The sequence below is a fragment of the Anoplopoma fimbria genome, chromosome 2, assembly GCF_027596085.1.
Source record: "Anoplopoma fimbria isolate UVic2021 breed Golden Eagle Sablefish chromosome 2, Afim_UVic_2022, whole genome shotgun sequence".
Taxonomy (NCBI): domain Eukaryota; kingdom Metazoa; phylum Chordata; class Actinopteri; order Perciformes; family Anoplopomatidae; genus Anoplopoma; species Anoplopoma fimbria.
This window is the reverse complement of record NC_072450.1, coordinates 22,341,022-22,362,232: the sequence shown is the minus strand read 5'-3', so window position 1 is coordinate 22,362,232 and position 21,211 is coordinate 22,341,022. Positions and strand designations below refer to the sequence as shown.

Sequence of the window (21,211 nt, the reverse complement as noted above, 5' to 3'; positions counted from 1 at the left end):
CATGCAATAAAATGTTAATTCTGACAAATGAAATGCATATGCAAGTGTCCCATGATAAAAGAAAAAAATGCTCATCAAAGCAAATATATTTTTTATTGTGTTGCACAACTCATTTTTTTCTAAATACAGGTGCCAGTTTACAAACAGCCCGAGCAATGTGCTGACTCAATGATATTTTAACATCAAAGTGTTCGCATGTTAAGTAATCAGCTGAAAGTTAATTTCATCTGTATTCCTTTGAACCAAACATTACTTTGCCTAAAAATATGAGGTTGACAATCCCAAGGCATTTACTGTACAGTCAGAAACATTTCACTACCATACATACTGATATGAGACAATGCTATACAGCAAGCATATTTTGTGTTGTTTCTAATCATATTAGCATCCTCTGATTTATTTTCTCCCAACTCACTGTGGATGTTTCCTCACACTGGACAAATCAACAGTCATGGAGTAATTATCTTAACAAAATATTAACCTGGTGAGACAGGCTAATAAAAGAGTGAGAGGAGGGAAAAGTTCATTGCAATTTGATATTTATTATATCACCATAACCAGGGGACTCATTAACACTCACAGTGTTTGTATATGAGCCTTGCTCCCAGTAATGGCTCGTTTTCTAAGTTGTTTTTGAAACATGTCACTTATTTTTTCATGTTAGCAAGAGGAGAAACCGTTCCTAAAGAACATAGTGGTTACTTTGTATTTATTCATACGGAGGTAAAAAAGCTCAAAGGTTGAAATGGCTGGAATTCAGCTTTCAGTCTATACTTTGTCTAATTGAGATGCATATAACAAGATGTAACTATCATAAATCAGTCTCATTTTAACCATTATTTGCATTTTAAGACACATAGTTCATATAATCAAGGCACATATGTAATTCAATATAATGTCAAACAACAATCTTCAAATTCAAGATAATTTTAAACAGCAGTTGGCAATCATGCTCGTGGTAAAGTTATAATAAACTGGGACACCACATCTCTTCTATGAGAAAAACTTATCTGGCCAATTTAGGAATGTTAAAAAAAAAATGACATTTGTGTATAAAAGGGAAAAAAAGTAATTTGCTAACAGGCACCTTTATGACACAGTGATATTTATTTATATTTTAAATGGAACCCAGATTTAAATAACTAATATCTATATACTGTTATAACTCTGGGTCCTTGTGTTGCTATGTAGCAGTTCATAGCAGACAAAGCAGGGAACACTTCAAGGTTTGTTTGGCTGGAAGCAGCTCACTTGTGTCCCAAGGACTCAGCCAGCTTCTTGAGCCTTTTCTTGAGCTCCAGAGGAAACTTTTCATAGCACTTTTTACAAACAGGCTTCATGTCAAACTCAACAAACTTGTTCCTGCAAAGAAGGAAAGAAAGATGATGTTAAAAATAAATATAATTTGAAGTCACAATCTCCTCACGTTAAATTTTGTTAGTATGAGGGCCAGGTAACACCCCATCTTCTGACATGGAATCTTGGAAACCTTTGAAATTATCATGCAGCTTTGTCCTTTAGTGGAACAATTACTATAAAAAAAGTTTGAGGAAAGCTTAAGTTTCTCATAAATTGAGCTGAAATTGTTAGAAGATCAAGTGCAGATTTCAGATTTATTGTTTAATTTTCAAGCAAAATGAAATGTGTACTTCAGAGGTTTCGCACAAACTCCATTAACACATAACAATTGCAGGGTGTGGGGGTTTTTTTACCTTACAAATTAAAGACTATTAATATAATAATAACATCATGCCATACTGTCAAACAAGGAACACCACAGAAAAAGAGAAAGGCAGAGATAGCACCAACCAATGAAGGAGTGGTGAGTTGTTAAGACTGATAACTCTACAGACAGACAGCAGGTTTTTTCTTGCGCTCTTTGGCGTCACGCTCACGACGAGCCAGGCGACGTTTCAGCTCCTCGGGCATGCGCTCATAGCAGTGCTTGCACACCGGCTTCAGGTCAATTTCAACAAACTTATCTCTGAGTTACCACAGAAGTGAAGTGAAGCATGTAAAATGAGAAATTGGAGGAAAAGTTGGGGAAAGGAGCCAAAGAGGGAAGTTGTGAAGTTTTAGCAGGAAAGTGAAATACGCACAGACGAGTGTTAACACTGACACTAAAGTACGTGTTAAGAGTGTTATACTGAACTGAGAGGAAATATCAGTACTGTACACGATTAGTTAGTAAAAAGTAAGCTATTAATGAGAGCTTGTATTGAGCAACATCACTTACTTGAGAGTGAGTTTTGTGTTGCAGGTGGAGCACGAGAAACAACTGACACACCAGGCCTTGTTGAGAGCCGACACCACTAAGGGGGTCACAGGAGAAAAATAAGGGAAATTATGAGCATTCAACTTTTGTATGTTCAAGGAACATTTTATGTTAATTACTTTAAAACACAGCTCTGAAGATGAGTTCTATCATATCGATACTCACCATCACCTTCAATCACACGGTTGCAGTGATAGCACACATCGCCGAAGAGCTTGAAAGCAGAAAAAAAAAAGGAGATTGCATTTTATTTGAATTTTTTTAAGCAAGCATTTCTAATATAATGTCTGTCATGTTTTGCAAATTAATTCTTATACCTGGCTCTTTTGCTTCTTACCTGGTTATAATGAGTCTCACAGTAGGCCAACCCCTTCCTCTCATAGTGCCGATGACCGAGGAAAGGCTTCTCACACTTGGCACACACAAAATGCTGTAAACAAAAACAAATGTTGTTGAGGGAGCGGGGCAGGGGGGGATTCCTAATTTAGGCATGTGAAACTGACTAGAGGAGCAGTTGCCAACACAACATGAATATTACATTAGCATTATATGAATATGTTTATTTAGTTAGAAATGTTTTTTAAAGTTATAGACTTGACCTGTGGAGAAATATGACTGTTGTTTTTGTTTTGGTATTTAATCACCTTCAGCCCATCAGTGTGGTATCCCACAGTGTTTTAAAAATAGCTCTGCTTTTCTGATGACTGCACGATAAAAGTTCCTGAAGTGGTTAGATACTAAATTAATTTCAGCAAATGACTGTATTAAGCATTAAATTGACTGCTATACACTGTTGATGGTCTACAGCTTTTTGAACAGTATTCAATTCAGCAGCCTCCAGACAGATGAACGGACAACTTCATCTGCTGCTCTCTGCCTCAGGAGAATTCATCTTTTCTCACACTGCCTCAACCTAGCTCATTAACAGTGTTTTGGTACTAAAGCTGTTTATTCAAATAAATAAATAAATATTCCTGTACATAAATAATGGTAACTAAATATAAAATTCATTAAATAGTTTGATTCTGCTTAAATATAAAAGGATTTACACATAATATCAACTACATCAAGTTGGACAAATAATGTCCATATCAGTTACACTTGCCAGTTCTTACTTCTTTCCAAACAAATACCAAATCATGAACAGGTAAACATGGCCACGATTCCTGGAGTTATCTGATACTTTGTATATACTGTATTGAGTGTATCATAAATAGTCTCATTCTTTTTGACAAACCTCCACATGCCACTGCTTGCCCATGGCATTGACAACACGCCCCTCGATGGGTCTCCTACAGGCACCACAGATCGGTACACCCATCTTATCATGGCAGGGCAAACAGTAGAGCTCTCCCTTCAGCTCCCTGGCTTCAGCTGTCAATTCCTTCCTGTGGGCAGAGAAACATGCAAACACCTTGAATATCATTTGTCCTGATGTATTGATTATATTCTCAAGCGTGTACTGCTTTCTGTGCTTTACAGTGGGGCGGAGAGGTATGACTCACCCACAATTGTTGCAGTTGAAGTGGTCAGGGTGATAGGGGTCATTCTTAAAGATCAGTGGTTGCTCTTCAATGATGGCGTGGCACTTCTGGCAGATATACTTGCCCAAGCCACGAGCTTTCTCGCGGTTATGACAAGGGCGACACAGGTGCCTGAAGTAAGTGGAGGAGAACAAAATTTAGAGGTGTCAAGAAAGTACAATAACTTAAATGTAATGTTTTGACATGCTCTGTCACAGCTGCTAAAAATTCCATTATTTGTTAGAACGCAAACGTGAGAGAGTCAGCAGCTTGACATGTGTGTAACCACCTGGTTTAAGGGCTGTCACAGTGTCTCGATATTAAGACAGTAATAAGAGGGGGTACCTACCTGCCAGCATTTTTGACAAACCCCACATCTGCAAGCACAGCCTGGCAGATGTCACAGCAGAAGCAGTCAGGGTGCCAACTATTGTTCATGGCCTTAATGACACGACCAATGATGAACTCCCCTGAGGGAAACCCATAAGTGAGAGATCAGCTTGAGGCAAGTCTAAGTCCTTTTCAATATTTGTTGGGACTAGATATTATCAGTGTATCATACATATAATACACAAAATACATATTCATATATCATAGTTCCTAATGAGAACACCATTATGCAGTTCTGCTGTTACCTTAATGCACTATAGTGCTTCCTATAGTGTTCTCAAATTGACACTTTAACGTTGAATGCATTTTAATTGTATCCATTTAATTTAATTAGAGCATGTCTGTCTCTCCCTTGGCAGTCAAGCAGTATTTAGATTAAGCTTACGTAGCACTAAGATGCATCTTGGGTGATCTAAACACAAGTGGCCAAGTTCTAAATAAAAAAGTTAAACAAAAGTATGAATATATTTAAAGATCAGAGAGGACACACTGGGATCTGAGCTCTCAAACAACATATGGAGGTCAGAGATGTTCACATGCAAATGTACCACAGTGCAGTGGTTCCCAAACTGTGTGGGCAGATGTGTTGAAGGCCCGATGCTGTGGTAGGCATTACTTGCTGGGGAGCAGTTTATGACAGGTTTGCCAAATAAACACAGTAGAATAGACAATGATCAAAAAGCAAAAGGGGGACCACCAGAAAAGTTTTGTGAAGTTAACACTGACAGCATTAAATTAAAGCTTAATCAAGATTTTTTTTAATGTTCTTGTGTCGTGGCAAACCTTCCAAACATATTTACCCGAGGTGCGTAAATTTGTAAATTCTAAGATACATTGTGATGCAGACGTGAACGATTATGCAGTGACAGAACATTATTGGGAGTTTGGTTTTATTTTAGGTCAGTGTGAATCTTTGCTGTGTTTTGCTGTCATTTACTGTCACACTTGTATCCCCCTCTTTCTCTCCTTTGATCTCTGTGTTTCACCAAGGCTAAACTTACACACACTTCACATGAGAGACGGCACTCGCAAGTACGCTAACTTGTTATCCTCGCTACCAATATTAGCTGCTTGTTTCAACAATGTTGAGCTGAACAAAATGTGCAAACTGAAGCTGAAAATCAATTGTTTATGTGCATGAGCAGGTACTGAAAAGATGCTACTGATCTCAAATAATTACTTAAGGATCACTCTAGATGCATTCTAGTACCAGGTATATCTCAATTAGATCTAGAAACGGTCAGAATGTATCCTAGCATAAAATACTTTGTGTACCATTTACACAAAGCATAGTCTCGTCTTTCTTGGGTTCACAAAACCCCACAAATACTAGATCTGGACAGGTCCGTAATGAATGAGGCCCTACAACACTCACCACACTGGTGACAGCAAGGGGCAAAGAGCATCTGGAAGTCATGTTCACAATATTTTCTTCCTTCAAACTGTGAAGATAAAAGGATTGAGATTATTTCACTCATGAGAAACAGTAAAAACATTCTCAATATAAAAGGAGTACTGACATATCACCAGCACATGAAGTATAGCTCATCAGTTGATTTGATTTTTGAATTTCTACCTCATAAAAGAGTCCCTCTGGGAACTGCTGGAAACACTGGGCACACACAAAGCAGTGCTCATGGTACAGCTCTCCATTACTGTTGACAATCTTCTCGGTCGGAGCAAAGCCACTCTTACATCGCTCACAGGCTGCACTGGCCAGGGCATTAGCAATGCTGTTGGATGAGACAAGGAAGTACATATTAGTACATCACTCCCCCAGAGTCCATGTGAAACGCTAGGCTGGCAGTTAGGATGCAAGGCTGGACCGATGTTTATCATTTCTCACATAACTCCTACATTAACCGCTGTGCTTGTTTCAGCAGCTGTCACCATGGAGAGTGGAAAATAATATGTGGATCAGTTTTGGGAACTCACTAACACCGTTACTCACACCACAGCCGTCTCCTAATTTGGTCAAGGAATAGAGGTACTGAAACCTAGCTCAATGACAATGTCCAGCCTTTCCTCCACACACACACGTACAAGTACACAGAAGCTGCTTGATGAACATAATTATGTTATATTAAGTTGCAAACTAAAATAATACTTGCTAAAGTTACTCAAACCAAAGGTAATATAATAATGCAATGTTTGTTTACTATTTGGGCCAGTAATGCAATAGCTCTTTTATTTAAAGAATCAATCACTGTATAATATAATATATATAATAGCCTCTATAATAGGTTAAATCAATCCATTTAAATAGGTTAAATTAATCTATTTAAATAGGTTAAATTAACCTATTTAAATAGGTTAAATCAAACTATTTAACTAGGTTAAATCAACCTATTTAACTAGGTTAAATCAATCTATTTAACTTTGCCCCAATGGCTACGGTGACAAGCCAATATGACGTCATCTTTAGCTTTAGCTTGCTGGCTGAAGCTAGCTGGCTAGCGGTTGTGAGTGGTTGCTACTAGCCGCTAACGTTAGCTACCGAAGCTAATGACGCGTCTTACCTGCCCGTCATCCCGGCGACCCCGAGCATCCCCTCTTAGCGCGACAGTTTTCTAAGCTGTAGCTGATGAGCCGACATGTGTTGGTGTGCCAGATCCTTTCGCTGTGGTGTCAAAGTTTTTTTATGGGAAGAGCAGACTGGTCCTGCGCCGGCCAGTCCCCTCCCATTACACCCGCACCTTGTTCAGGCCGCCCACGTGGGGGAGGTCTGACGTCATCATTGGGTTTCTACATCTGCTCCACCAAACTGTAACAAGAACCCCATACAATAATCTGACAAATGGACAGTGCTGTTTAAAGTGCTGGTTGACAGCTGGATTTACACACAAATATACAGTACCAGTCAAAAGTTTGGACACACCTTCTCATTCAATGGTTTTTCTTTATTTTTATTTTTATTTTATATATATTTTTATTTTATATATATACAGTACCAGTCAAAAGTTTGGACACACCTTCTCATTCAATGGTTTTTCTTTATTTTTATTTTATATATATTTTTATTTTATATATATACAGTACCAGTCAAAAGTTTGGACACACCTTCTCATTCAGTGGTTTTTCTTTATTTTTATTTTTTTCTACATTGTAGATTAATATTGAAGACATCCAAACTATGAAGGAACACATCTGGAATTATGTGGTAAACAAACAAATGCTCAACAAACCAGAATATGTTTTATATTTTAGATTCTTCAAAGTAGTTGAATGAGAAGGCGTGTCCAAACTTTTGACTGGTACTGTACATAAACAACTGAATGCATATTATGGCAAACAATAAAGACAATAATGTTCCTGTGAGTGTTTCTGTACATACAAAGCTTTAATATTTGGATAGCCGATAATCTTCATAAAACTGTGTTTGGAATAAAGGAGAGATACTATGGATTTGAGTAACACCAGCAATCTGACTTCATCAGCTCTTAGTCAATACCTAAAGTGCAACCAGCATGTGAATTATCACTTGTTATCCTTTTAAATCCTTAAACTTGAAAATGTAATTAGCTGTGGGTAGAGCAGGAGACTACACTCAAGTTCTGTCTTGTATCATATTCCACTTAATGGAGAGCTATTATTTGAATGTGTCCTCTCTTGCTTGTGCTTATTTTAAATGTCCTCATGTTTACTGTTGTTGATATGCCTTCTTAGAAAGCACTCTGCTTGGAGGTAAGTGCAGTATAAATAACATTTACTTGTATTGTATTTCACGCTATTCCCTTTCTCTATAATGAGACAATTTTATCACAGGGGGGTTTGAAGCTTGATGCAACTCTTTTCATTGGCTTAAAACTATCCAGTGTAGAGATGTATTTTTCTACTTATTGACATGATTGTGTTCTGCCTATTTTTCTCTGTAAACACATCGTTTTTTCACATTACACACAGGATATTTTGGGTTTGATTGATAAAATGTTTTCTCTGTGGCCCATTGAGGACAAAGGATAAGAGCTCTGCGGGAGGAACACAAAGGAGTTATGATTGGCTGTGAAAGCATTATAGATAAGAAAATAATCCTAAGAAAAACATTACATTTAGTTTGTTTTTGTTGGACAAAATTATACTATTTAATTTTCAAGGCTTCATATGTTTGTAATGTTCGCAAAGCGTCGTTCGCACAATAAAACGATTTTAAGGTAAATAATGAATTGTTGAGCCAACTTCACATCTGACAGAATTTATTAAGGTCCAAAATATGGAGAGTGTTTGACCATAATTGATTTCTGATGACTAATTTGATGTTTTTTCACTGCCCCAAACAGTTTGTGACTGTTTTACTAAGAGTTTAGAATACAACATTTTGTGGACCATGCTGGCACAGACGGATCAAACTCAGCTCAGCTCTATTCAAACCTGTATGTTCTTAAAACAACAAACCTCTTTAATACAAGCCAAAAAAAGAACACCACAAACTCATTTAAGCAACAATGTTTTTTATAGTGCAGACATGTAATATGTATTCAAACAGGCCTTTTAAATGTGGCTATGACCTCTACTCAAATATTGCAAATCTTTCAGGAAAGTAAAAGAGGTCACCTTCCAGTTAATCTTCTCAGTACTTGTTTAGCTAAAACAAGGTATTATCTCTTTACACTATCAAAAGGTGCAGCCCTTACTTGGCCTAGCCTTGGATATTACAATGAGTACAAGAACTGAATACAAATGCAGTTTATTTAAACCAGCAGATGGCATGACTTTATAATCACACAACCAAATGTACTGTAAGTCAGTAAAGGATAAAGTCCTTGCTGATATTCAAAGACAGAAAACATAAAGATAGGACATGATGGGTCCCGTTAGAGGTTAACAACTGCAGACATATTCATATGAAAGTACTTTTTTTTAAATAACATTTACAAACAAAGTACACTGAAAATAGGATTGACATCAACCCAGTAAAAGAAGTATCCATTTTTAACTGATCATAATGATTTACAGGTCTCTTTCATTGCACAGTCCAAGGGTGTCCACAGACAACATCATCCTTGTTGATCTACCTTACGACATTTTGCAACTAATATTCTTTCTCTCAATGGCAACAAAACAATAGTGAGACTTAAATATTTCATTCTGACACATTAAGGCAAACATTCAGTTACATCAACATTCAGCTGTCCCACTGTCTTGTCTGTTATACATGGTAAATGGTAAATGGACTGTACTTGTATAGCGCTTTTCTAGTCTTCCGACCACTCAAAACATTACTAATCATTCACCCATTCACACCCATTCATACACTGATGACAGGGGCTACCATGCAAGGTGCGACCTGCCCATCAGGGTCTCTCTAATCATTCACACCCATTCATACACCGATGGCACAGCCTTCGGGAGCAACTCAGGGTTAAGTGTCTTTCCCAAGGACACATCGACATGGACTGCCGGAGCCAGGGATCGAACCGCCGATCCACTGATTGGAGGACGACCCTGCTCTCCACTGAGCCACAGCCGCCCATAAGCTCTGGTTTCTGGATGACGTGGCACTTTTGCAACATATAAATATGACTTAGGACAAACCATGAAGCACCACCATCAATTTAAGCTGTAAAAATTGTCCCGCCTGTAGGCCAGCTAGTTGCTTCAGATCGTCGGAGAAACATAAATGCTGTTTTAACACTTGTAGCAATTATGTTACTCTATGCATTTGAGTAAAAAAAAAAACGCTTTATTGGAATGATTTATACTTATGTCCACCTATGATATGACAAAATGTTATTGTTACGTATTTGCAAAAAGTTTTTTTGCACAAAAACAGGCTGTGTACAGCCCCAATCATTTTCCAATAACTCCCAGACATTCCTGGTGACTCCCGTGGAAACACTTGCAGGGTGTTTATTAGCCCTTAATAAAGGGCTCAGAAAATAAGGTGCCGGACTCTATGAGTGACAACAAGACAAATTCTTTAAGATATAAATATACGTATAAATAAAACTTGTATATATAGAATGACATGGCAGAATTGAAAAATCTATGTTGCACGTTTCATCACATCAACCTTCAAGGTTATACAATTAATTTATGTATTTAGGGATAAAAACACAGACACATACATATGATGCCTGAGAAGGGGTCTTTCCCAAAAACAGGAGACAGAAGAGAAGTGTCTCCAAAAAAAAAAAACAAAACAAAAACGACACTGACACTCACAAAAACCTGGACACAATTTGCAGCTCTGGGCAATGCGGATCAGCTCCTCATCCAGCGGCCGCAGCCCGTTGGCACACACCACCAGCTCGACCAGACGAGGGCAGGTGAGCCCAACGCGTCCAAGCACGTCTTTACTGACTGAGCGTCCAAAGTACAGATGCGTGACGGGAATTTCATCACGAAAGAACGGGTCGAACTCATCCTCATAGAGGAAGAAGTACATGACCAGATTAAATTTAGGAGAGTGGCGCACCATGGCGTCCCAGCTACATTTCTTGATGATGTGGAACTGTTGGCCAGGATTCTCACTGACCACGTCGATGCGAAGGTGCTCGAAGTGAACGTGCTTCTTGGAGGAGAGGGAAATGAGAAGCTCATCACTCAGCAAATGGTAGTTGGGGTCATTTATAGGTGTGTCATCGATCTTCAGGGAGGACAAGGATTTGGAGTTGACAAAGACCACCGTCAGCGCTGAGAGGAAGTGAGACTGTTGAACAGAGAGAAAGACAAAAATATTTAGTCATCCCCACATCATTGCTCTAAGTGCTAGTTTTATTTACCAAGACATCAATCATTTTGACATGCAGACGTAGCATGCTGTTACCATCTGGTTCACTTATATAGATCCTTTGCTGCCCTCTGCAGTTGGCAGAAATGTCTGCCATCATATCACAATTGTCTGGATGTATGTGCATCCTTGTGCATGTGCTTGTAAAACACAAGATACAAACAAAACAGAAATCCATTCATCAAAACATTCTTCCACAGCTCTACTTGGATCCAAGACTCCACGGGGCAACTTTAGATGTAGTTGCATGAATTAAAAAAACAATTGTGCAAATGTGCTTCTGTACCACTTTGTTTATGATTTATCTTTCAAGAAGTATAACTGTTTTAAAGCTGACAACTTAAAGATCTTTAATTATTGACTTTTACACAGGAACTTGGTAATAATCAGACCAGCTGCATCTTAGAGAACAACAGGTTTAATGTGTCGGATCTTGCCAGAATTTTAGTTTAAAACAGTCAAAACATGAACTGAACTATAATGGAGCAGGTGGCTGGACATTACAATTTAATCAGAGATCAGAACTTTAAACTGGTGATGTGTTGCATCCCTATAATGTGTTAAAATAAGCTCATGTTTCAGTCCTTCAACCACAATGATTAAGAAAACATTGTCGTACTGCAATTCTAACAGTAATCTCAAAGCTTTTCAGACAACTTAATATGATAACAGATGTAAGTGAATTCCTTGGAGACAAACTGCTCAGCTATGTATTTTTCACTGTATTGTATTTTAAATAAACTATATTTTCCACAAAATTGCTTGTGGACAAAAAATGCTTTTTGAAAATCTAGCCAAGCTGACAAAATATGACTCACCGGAGAATATAGAAACCATTAGTAAGACAAGCCTTCTCTTTGATAAATGTAAAAACTACAAAACTTGTTGGAGGAGAAAAACAGAAGGCTTGAGTGTGTGTTTGTGTGTTTAACACTCTCTGGTGAATTGTCAAGAGTCCAACTGGGTGATGAATGGTAATAATAAGGGCATTACTACCAACCATTCTGTACATATTGGATGTTTTATGTTTTGTGGCCAGAACGTCACTGGGTCGATGCATTTGTTGAAGTCAACTTGTCACTTGTACTCAGGGTTAGATATTGATAATATGGTACAGAGTATTGCGACTAACTAAAGCAGCCAGATTCCTTAACAAAGCATGTGTTATATCTGGCTTTCCACACAAATATACAGAAAGAGAGTTTGTCATGAGAATCTGCCTCCATGACCTGCTTCCCCTGAGAGTACAAAATGAAGTAAAGATGCAACTTAATCATCATTAAACAAAACAAGTTACGTTACTGCTGCCTGTGCAGAGACTAATGGCTCATTATAGGTACCTGAGAAGCGTAAGCCCGATCCAGCAGAGGCAGGTACTGTAAGATGTGGAGCAGGACCTCCTGAGGCAGGCACCCCCAGCGGGTTCCCTCCTCCTCCAAATCTTTTTCCCTCCTCTGCTTGCGTGACCGTTTAAGAGTCTCCTGAGACCCACTGCTGGTGCCACCTCCGTCCTCCTGTTCATTCCCTTGCAGACCTTGTTTCATTCTGAGTAAACAGAGTAGGAGTAAACAAAATTCAGAAGGTGGGGATCGGTTATCTTTAATAAAACTCTCAACTAGCAGTAACATTTATGCATGGCTTCTTAAATCACCAGACCTGACATGATTGGACGCTTAAATATCATCGCATGTATCAAACAACTGACAAATAACATTCAGTCTATGTCGCAAGGTTGATGTATGCTGACATATTGAAAGTGCACATATTGCACATATGAAATGTATTTTTTTAAATGATACAATACATGGTTGGAGAGCCGTAACTATCAGTTGATCTATCAATTAATTTGTTAGACCATGAAATATTAAAAATAAAACATTTATCAAATTCAAAATGACATGAAAGAGAGTAAAGTGGCAACATATTTTTTTTTTTTTTACATAAATGACTTCATGACAAATTAACAGATTTTATTGAGACTAAGTTAATCAATTAATCAGTAAAGCACTAAACGGTTTTCACATGGAAACCCATCCCAGTAGACCACAAAACAAAACACTAATAAATCTGTGCAATACAAATACACTGTGCAATACTATAACTATAATTATTCTGTCTGTATTTATAAGATTTTTTTTCTTTTTTAGTTATTGTGGATTTTTTTTTTTCTTATTTACTCTGATGCTGATAAACACTGATGCTGATAAATCAATGCTTGTTTATTTGAGACTACCAGTTGCAAATTAGGTTTGATTTTCATTACCATGCAAGCAAGAATGCCACAGAAATATATTTTTGGAAGATTATTCTTTGTGTAATGTCAAGAGTCAGCTCACACACGAATGACAAAGCTGCACATGTGTTCAAAGGTCAATCTTTCCTTAGTAAAGTGTCATTAAACAGAAACCACTGACTGCTCAGCTGAGAATGAAAACACAGCATATTTCCCATGCAAACATGCTTTCCACTCTGATCCTCTTTTACTTTAAGGTATTTCAACTCAAGTCCAAAAACCTTCTGTCATTTCATTTTTAAAGGTTTCTATATTTGACTCCTCCTGAATCTGTCTTACTTAGCTAAAACTTTGAAAAATATTGCATTCGTATTTAATTTCTACAGCGCAGTGTGACTGACACTTCCTATTGTACCATATACGTACATCCAAGTCACACTTTGGGTGAAATCACCTATTAGAAATCAAAGTGTAAAGTCCAACACACACATCTACCCCTTTAAGACTTTTCTTTTCATCATTTAAACACATTAAGACTAAACACAATTTCCTATTTGCTGTTATGATGTTTAAAGGAGTGTTTTCATTGTAAACAAAGGGTTTTGTTGACTCAGTTTCATTTTTCATAGAGAGCTTCTTTAATCATTCATTCTAAGCTAAAAGATGACATTTACTCTTTCAAGGTAGCCACTGCCCTTGTCAGCCACACATTACTTTCAATAGAGGGTTTATTTTTGCTTGATATTTCTAAAAAAAAGCTTTTGGTCTATAGAAGTTAGAGTGTCTCACTATAAGGACCTCACCTGATTTGTAGATGTTGGGTGATGTTATATACAATGTTACGGTCCAGAACAGAAATACCATTGCATATAACATGTCTGGAAAACTAAGAACACATGACGGAGGCTAACCTGAGAGCGGGACAGGGCTTTGGCTCTTTAGAATATTTTACAAAGAATCCTACCTCATAAATCATCCTTTGAATCACCCTTTCAAAAAATCTTTTTTGAAAAAAAGTTTTCTTCTTTTATTTTTTTGGCACATTGCTAAACTTTATGTTACATTAACATCAGCAAACGAGAGCCATCTGGTGTTGTCCCAACTTTCATCTGACAGACATTCCCTGTCTTGAGGAGAAATATGTTTTTATTTACCAACATGTTAGGTAAGCAACTGATAAGATGTTTACTATCCTAAAAACATACCGTTATTTTTGCATTACTTTTCTTTGCATCATTTCACTCCAAGACATGTGGCAATGGGCCTTCCCCTCTTGAGTGATGGGTGAAACATGCGATACAAACAGTACAGGGAGCTGCTCATGAAAAGGACTGCTGTACAGACGTGATCAATAACTCTACAGGGTACAACATCCAAGGTTATGTTTAACTTCTTGTCTTTCTTTGTTCTCTCTCTCTCTCTTTTCCAGGACACAATGCCACACAGGACACTAACCAACAGACCAAATTTTGACACTGCTGATTCAGCACAAGCCGTGCCATTCACTTTTCATTTCAATGTCTACGAAGCAGTGCTCTCTGTGTTCTTACAACAAAAGAATAAGGCTTTAATTATTCCCTTATGCCATTCAATTAAAGTTTAAATGTAAATATGTTTATGATATGTTATCCTTGGCTGGTCCAGTGGTGTAAAAAAGAGTCTAAGAGACAAAGCAGTGTAAACAAACAGCTGATTAGGGACGGAAATTCCCAATGTGCCACTTGTTCAAATATTGTAACATTGGGACATTCTGAAATGTGTCGCGGGTCGGAATGGAACCTGAGTCATTGCCAAAGACTCAGTCTACAGGCCTTACATAATTTACCCTTTAAAAGGAAGTTTAGTGTTCCTTATTGGGCAGTTATCTGCCTCCATCTCCTCCGACATGCTGCACTGGTTTTGGCTGGTCCTTGTGCTGTATCTGACAAGCACCACAGCGGTGGAGGCTCAGTTTCCACGTCCCTGTACAACACCAGAGGCTATAAAGTACCAGACATGCTGCCCCCTCTGGAATGGCTCTATTTGTGGGTCTAGCTCAGGGAGAGGAGTCTGTGAAGAACATCCTAAAACACGCTCGCCAAGTCCTGTGGACTACAGGGAGAGCTGGCCTCGCGCCTTCTTTGATTCAACATGTAAGTGCTTGGAAAGCTATGATGGCTTTGATTGTGGTCAGATGGTCATATAGACGGTGCTTCCCGGTTCTCAAAGTGGACGGTGAGATATCGTTCTTGTTCCTTTCCTGTGCTTTTTCTTCTTCTGACTTGTTTCATGTTCTCCTCTTTCTTTTCTCCACAGATCACATGTCCCTATCGTGAAGGTCCTGATATAATCTGCGCCCGCTCTGATACGGATAGTCCTGCCTATCTGATCCGCAGGCCTGGAAGTGATCCAAAGTACAAAACACTGCCAACCACTAAGGATGTTGAAGACACACTGGCAACACCAGAGTGTGACACCCCTCCATATGACAGAACATCTAGGAACAGCTTCAGGAACAAGCTAGAGGGTATAATTCATACGTGAAATTTCTTATTGTGGACTTTTATATCAAATCTCTGACACCAGAATTTTTAACTTCCACTAATTTGTGCAAGATAGAATTCTAAAACATAAAGCAACAAATAAGTAAGATGTAAAATAACTTAAAATAGAATAAAAAAACTCTGAATCTAGTTCAAATGCAATACTCTGTCCTCCCAGGTTTTGAGATTCCCAACGATACCCGACACTTGAATAAGAGTATGCACAACCTGGTGCACAGCTACTTGAGCGGCACCATGTCTCTGCTGACTACCGCAGCTAATGACCCCTTATTCATGGTGCATCACAGCTTCATTGACAAGTAGGTCTTCTTTGTTTAATGCTCCCCATCAAAGATGGGTTCACCTTTTTAAGAATCTATTTGAAAACCAGAACTGCCTTTGTGGGCATTTAAAGGATTATTGACAATGATGGAATGTAGCATTTACTCAAATACTGTACTTGAGACAAATTTGTACCTACTTGAGTGGCTCCATTTTATGCAGCTTTATACCTTCACTCCAGTACATGTCAAGGACAATATTGTACTTTTCACTCCACAATTCTAATACCCTTCTTATCCATTGGAAACCATGTATCTCCAGATTTCGAAAGTTTGTGATAGTTTGTTCCTTTTCTAATTTGAGAAAATGATCCTCCTCTTGAAGCTAAAAGTTTCTTGGATCATCTATGAAATTTTAAGAATGAATGATAAGGAGGACAAAAACTGTTTCAATGTGTTTGCTTAAACACAAAGATTACCAAAAAACGTGAACCTATCCTTTCATACTTTAAAAAAAAAGAAACAATTTTGGGTGTGGACTTGTTCTGTGCTCAACATTACGCTGCATTTAGCTCAATACAGTCAGTTTTTTTTATAAGAAGGATTGTTACATTTCTCTCTGTGTTGTGTGAACTATTATCAGGCTTTTCGAGGACTGGTATCAGAACCACACTAGTGCTAAATACCCTGACAGTGATGACATGAATAAATCCCAGAGAGAGCAGGAATTAATGGCCCCCTTCTTCCATCTACGCACCAACGACTACTGTTGGGGCAAGGACACCAAGGACCTGGGCTACAGATACAGGGAACACAGCCTCCATCAGCCTTGAGACGGGACCAGAGCAGCAAGACAGGCTCCAGGTACAGTTGATTGTAAACCAATGTGAGAAACAATTGTTAACTCATGCCTGTATGTTCCTTGGTGATGGATAAGAAAACACATTCTTCATATTAGGGTTTCAAGAGGAATCGACAGCCAGATAGTTCCAGTGGCAGTGGCCTGTTCTGGGTGTACTCAGTATTGCATTGCTCGGTGTTAGTGTTGGGGCGGCTACTAGATGCAAAGGTAAGAATCCTTATTAATTATGGGTCAATAGATATAATAATAATTTATATTAATATGAGAAAGATTGTGATGACTTTACCCATTATGGAGAGGTAGGTTTGGGTATTTGTCCAAGTCCATTAATTATTGATTTGGAAAATGTAATTGTGTATCACTGTATAGTGATATACGATTAATTCACAATATAGCTCCATTGAAAGATGATAAATTACCATATTCAATCAGCACCCAGCACTAATATGGGCCACCAACCAAAGACAGCTAATATATATCAGCACAGCTTCAGATTTAGATAGGTTTGGTGTTGTATAATGAATGGTTGCAGTTACAAGTTATTTCACTATTAATTCATATATGGATTTCTTTTACTGCTTATTTAGTCAACTGTTCGAAAATTACACTCAGCTGGCAGTTTTATTTAAATTTATGCTCTCAGGTTTGTGATTAATGATGCAACATAAAATGTAAAAAATGTTTATTATAAAAAACAGAGCATGTACATTGGATTAAATCAATTGTATCTCACTGCTGATAATACACCTCTTTTCCATAGGAAACATCAAGAAGACTGCTTTTTCACAAGGCATGAGACATGGAGAATGTTAGAATGGCTAAGAGATTTTTTTTTCATTCAAAAACATGTCCTGCTGTTAATACATTTGAGTATCAGAACATTCACAGTGCCCATTTCATTATGTGTCCTTGTCATTTCTTAAAGCTCAAGTGTAACATGTTTGTAGATTTCAGTCTTTCCAACCTTCTCTTGTATTGTACAATTTGTCATTTGCCTTCTATATAATAATTAACATGACACACTTTTAATATCAAACCTAAGTCAGACTGTTGCTTAAATGTCAAAGGTATTCTTTTTCCATTTCAACAGCTATGGTTGATGCCACTCGGCGGCAAATCATTATGATCATAAGGCTGCACAGTGGAGGCGTTGATTTTAAATCCCATGGTACAGTAGATCATATTTGGGAACATTTCGGGGATCTATGGGACTCTGGACAATCATCTTCCCCCGCATGGCTCCTCTGTATATGACCTCAATCAGATCCATGAAATCTTGTTTGGTCTTGAAGCTGCCGACAAACTTGGTGTGATCTGGAGAGCTGAGTGAAAAAAACAAGTTCAATGAAACTCCTTTTTATTACAGTGTTTGCATGTGTTGTAGTTGTTGTAAATATGCAAAACCAGCTTCTCAAGAGCTTTGGACTGTTGGCTAGAGGGAAATGTGATAGCTGTTAAACACTAATACAGAAAACTAAACCACAACATTTTTGATGATAAATTAACTGTTTAGGTAATGTTTTAGGCAAACGTGCTAAAAATGGTTCCAGCTATCTATTTAGTATATAAATAGATTTTTTTTTTAAGGGTTTGGGGCTGTTTATTGGAACAAAAAAATACATTTGAAGATGACAACGGGCTCTGCAAGCTGTGATGATCTCTAACATTTTATCAAGTATTACTAGATCAAAAAACCCAATATGCATCTTGGAAATCATCAGTTTCAGCTCTATGTTTTAACTGTTCATACATTCATCAGACTATTACAACCTCAGCAGCGTTGAGCTTCGTTCACTCACCCATAATCCACTTTCATGTGCTGTCCGTTGAAGAAGAAAACAATGGAGGGGATGTAACTGATGTCGAAGTATCTTGTGTAAATGGGAGATTTATCCACATCAACGATGTAGATGGACGCCATGTTGCTCAAGTCATGGGCAGTTTTTGACAGCTAGGATGGACAGAAGTGGAAACATTTGCAAAAGTAAAACATTGGTGTTACTCACATTGAGCAGTGTTAATGACAATACTTACAATCTCATCGAGATGGAGACAAACAGAGTCTTCGTCCCTCCCGAACCTCAACACCACCACTTTTTCTGCTACGGTTTTGATTACTTCATCTATGTCTTTTTTGCAAGCTAGTTTTGGCAAAAACAAACTCATTTTCGAGGCTAAGACTTCAGCTGCACAACAGGAGGAAGTGACGTCATAGTTGTCGTGCGACACTGTGAAAACATCCGGCTGGAAACTACATTAAATTACCAGTAGCGTAAAAAAATAATTCTTATAATAATTTATGTCGACCTGTCACGGAGAATTAGTAGTAAGTTGTGTAAAAATGATGTTGGTTGAAGTATCGTGTTATCGTCAGCCAACGTTAGTTAACATTTAGACTATCTGTACCATGCGATGTAGAGGCGTTTCACTACGACACATTAGAGTGTGACACTACTCAAACAACGTGACCTTCTCTTAATGTTGGACAAACGTGGACGTCTCGACAAGTGGACAAAAACAATACTTAAGACGCAAGATGCAGGTGTTACATCTTCATGACGGTGTGAAACGGAGAGGACCGCGTTGATGACACCTTCCGTTCCGGTTAAACTCTTGAAGACACAGCGGCAGTCTAGAAGTGACCGGCTATAGTTCCTCTTCTCAGTACTTCAGTACCTCGCTGCAGTTTAGTACATTTCTACCGCGATGTTACGGCTCTTCACTAACCAGGGCTGTTATGAACTGTGGAGAGGCAGTCTCTTTTTGGCATCCTGTGTTACCAAGAGGCAGGTCAGAGCTTCTCTTCTAGTCAGCAGCGCCGGCCGTCAGCGACCACACGTTTCTGTTGGACACGTCAGTACTGGGATCTCTCTGTGTAAGGATGCCCTCCAGCCAAACAGAGATAAACCAGAGGAAACACAGACACTAGATCTGGACAAATGGAAATCTGTAATGAGAGCCAAAGCGGCATCAGAAGAGAGACAGCAAAGCAATGAGGATGAGGAAGCAAGTGGTGCTGATGAGAGCCTTAAAGAACCAGATGGTGACTCAAAGGACAGTTCTCCACTGGAGGCAACTCGCGATCTGGTTGCAATGTGGCGCGAAGCTGGGAAGCTTGTACCTCAAGAGATGACCAATGAACAGGTTCAGACGCTGGCAGGGCTCACCACCAAGGCCTCCAGGAAGAAGTACCTGAAGTACCTGGCCATCAAGGAGGGCCACAAAAGGGCCCATAAGGAGAAGCAGAAGCAGAAGAAGGCAGTGAGGGAGGCCTTAATAGAGCAGAGCAGAGGAGGGGACAGTGACACAGAGGAAGAGAGAGGACCTGCACTTAAAAACACATATCTCCTCCAGTTCTGGGACCGCTCCCTGGACAAGCACCTGGCCTGGAAGAGCGCCCAGGCCATGCAGTTAGGTCAGCCGCTGGTGTTTGACATGAGCTATGAGTCAGTCATGGCCAGGCGGGAGTTGGAGAACACCGTGTCCCAGCTGATGGAGGTGGAAGGGTGTAATCGGCGAGCCACCGAGCCCTACCACCTCCACTTTTGCAACCTGCAGGCAGGCGGAGCCTACAAGAAGGAGCTGGTCAAACGATACGGCGCAGAAGTCTGGGACCGCCTGATGATCACCAGCACTGACCAACAGCACGTGGATCGGTTCCCCCGCGAACAGCTCGTATACCTCAGTGCTGACTCCCCCAACGTTCTCCGCACATATGACCACTCCAAAGTCTACATCATTGGAGCTCTAGTGGACCGGTCGATCCAGTCGGGCTTGTCAATGGCCAATGCCAAGCGTCTGAATCTGGCCACAGCCCGTTTACCGCTGGATGAGTTCCTCCACTGGGAGATGGGAGCCAAAAATCTGACTCTGGACCAGATGATCCGCATCATGCTCACTCTCAAGGAGACGGGGAAATGGGAGGAGGCGTTGAAGTTTGTGCCTAAGAGGAAGTATGATGGCTTCCACCAACAACAGACACAGAAAGTGATTTCCAACAACAGAGGCACAGGAGTCACAAATCACAGACCAAGACAGGATGTTGACAGGCCGCCTAGATCTGAAGAAAGAAATAGTGAGAGGACATTTAAAAACGAGGGCCAAAGTTTTTACAGGTCCAGTAAAGAGTCTGGGTTCAGCGGTAGAGACAGAATTGCTGGACCGCCAAGTGACAGAGGAAACAAACCAGCTGCAACCAGAATACGGACATCATTAAAGAGTAACATAGAGGGAAGAAAAGGTGCAGGCAAAGGCAAGATTTGGTGGGATAGCGAGTGAAGTCCGCAAAAATTGTAACTTGGGAAAATAAGGTAAAAAAAAAAAATGTCAAAATACAGCGCTGAATAAAGTTTTGTAAAAAGTAGTCGCTGGTGCATAATGACTGCTTTATTTTGA

At 39.1% G+C, this 21,211-nt stretch overlaps 5 protein-coding genes across 6 annotated transcripts; 2 read left to right on the top strand and 3 right to left on the bottom strand.

The window, feature by feature from the left end:
• Positions 1-74: 74 nt before the first annotated feature.
• LOC129099808 (LIM and senescent cell antigen-like-containing domain protein 1) lies at positions 75-6,888 on the bottom strand. Of its 2 annotated transcripts, none has more exons than XM_054609195.1 (10): positions 6,708-6,888; positions 5,765-5,921; positions 5,564-5,630; positions 4,148-4,268; positions 3,781-3,930; positions 3,513-3,663; positions 2,613-2,705; positions 2,441-2,489; positions 2,237-2,312; positions 75-1,362 (listed from the first exon to the last, which is right to left on the bottom strand). In XM_054609195.1, exons 1-10 carry the CDS (start codon positions 6,734-6,736, stop codon positions 1,248-1,250), a joined length of 1,008 nt encoding a protein of 335 aa, XP_054465170.1. In that variant the 5' UTR covers positions 6,737-6,888; the 3' UTR covers positions 75-1,247. The 2 variants fall into 2 exon arrangements, with proteins under 2 accessions (XP_054465170.1, XP_054465177.1); XM_054609202.1 differs by lacking the exon at positions 75-1,362 and adding an exon at positions 1,757-1,984.
• Positions 6,873-12,462, bottom strand: LOC129106146 (F-box/LRR-repeat protein 3-like). The gene is made up of 3 exons (XM_054617486.1): positions 12,259-12,462; positions 10,351-10,849; positions 6,873-6,952 (listed from the first exon to the last, which is right to left on the bottom strand). Exons 1-3 carry the CDS (start codon positions 12,460-12,462, stop codon positions 6,873-6,875), a joined length of 783 nt encoding a protein of 260 aa, XP_054473461.1.
• A 2,621-nt stretch (positions 12,463-15,083) lies between these two features.
• LOC129103979 (tyrosinase-like) lies at positions 15,084-17,666 on the top strand. The gene is made up of 6 exons (XM_054614631.1): positions 15,084-15,283; positions 15,447-15,657; positions 15,852-15,993; positions 16,598-16,818; positions 16,913-17,023; positions 17,577-17,666. The coding sequence occupies exons 1-4, from the start codon at positions 15,164-15,166 to the stop codon at positions 16,785-16,787; spliced, it is 663 nt and encodes a 220-aa protein (XP_054470606.1). The 5' UTR covers positions 15,084-15,163; the 3' UTR covers positions 16,788-16,818; positions 16,913-17,023; positions 17,577-17,666.
• txnl4b (thioredoxin-like 4B) lies at positions 17,482-19,057 on the bottom strand. The gene is made up of 3 exons (XM_054614641.1): positions 18,851-19,057; positions 18,616-18,767; positions 17,482-18,138 (listed from the first exon to the last, which is right to left on the bottom strand). Exons 1-3 carry the CDS (start codon positions 18,980-18,982, stop codon positions 17,973-17,975), a joined length of 450 nt encoding a protein of 149 aa, XP_054470616.1. The 5' UTR covers positions 18,983-19,057; the 3' UTR covers positions 17,482-17,972.
• A 194-nt stretch (positions 19,058-19,251) lies between these two features.
• On the top strand, positions 19,252-21,180 carry trmt10c (tRNA methyltransferase 10C, mitochondrial RNase P subunit). The gene has a single exon (XM_054614604.1). The coding sequence runs from the start codon at positions 19,523-19,525 to the stop codon at positions 21,092-21,094; it is 1,572 nt and encodes a 523-aa protein (XP_054470579.1). The 5' UTR covers positions 19,252-19,522; the 3' UTR covers positions 21,095-21,180.
• Positions 21,181-21,211: the final 31 nt, after the last annotated feature.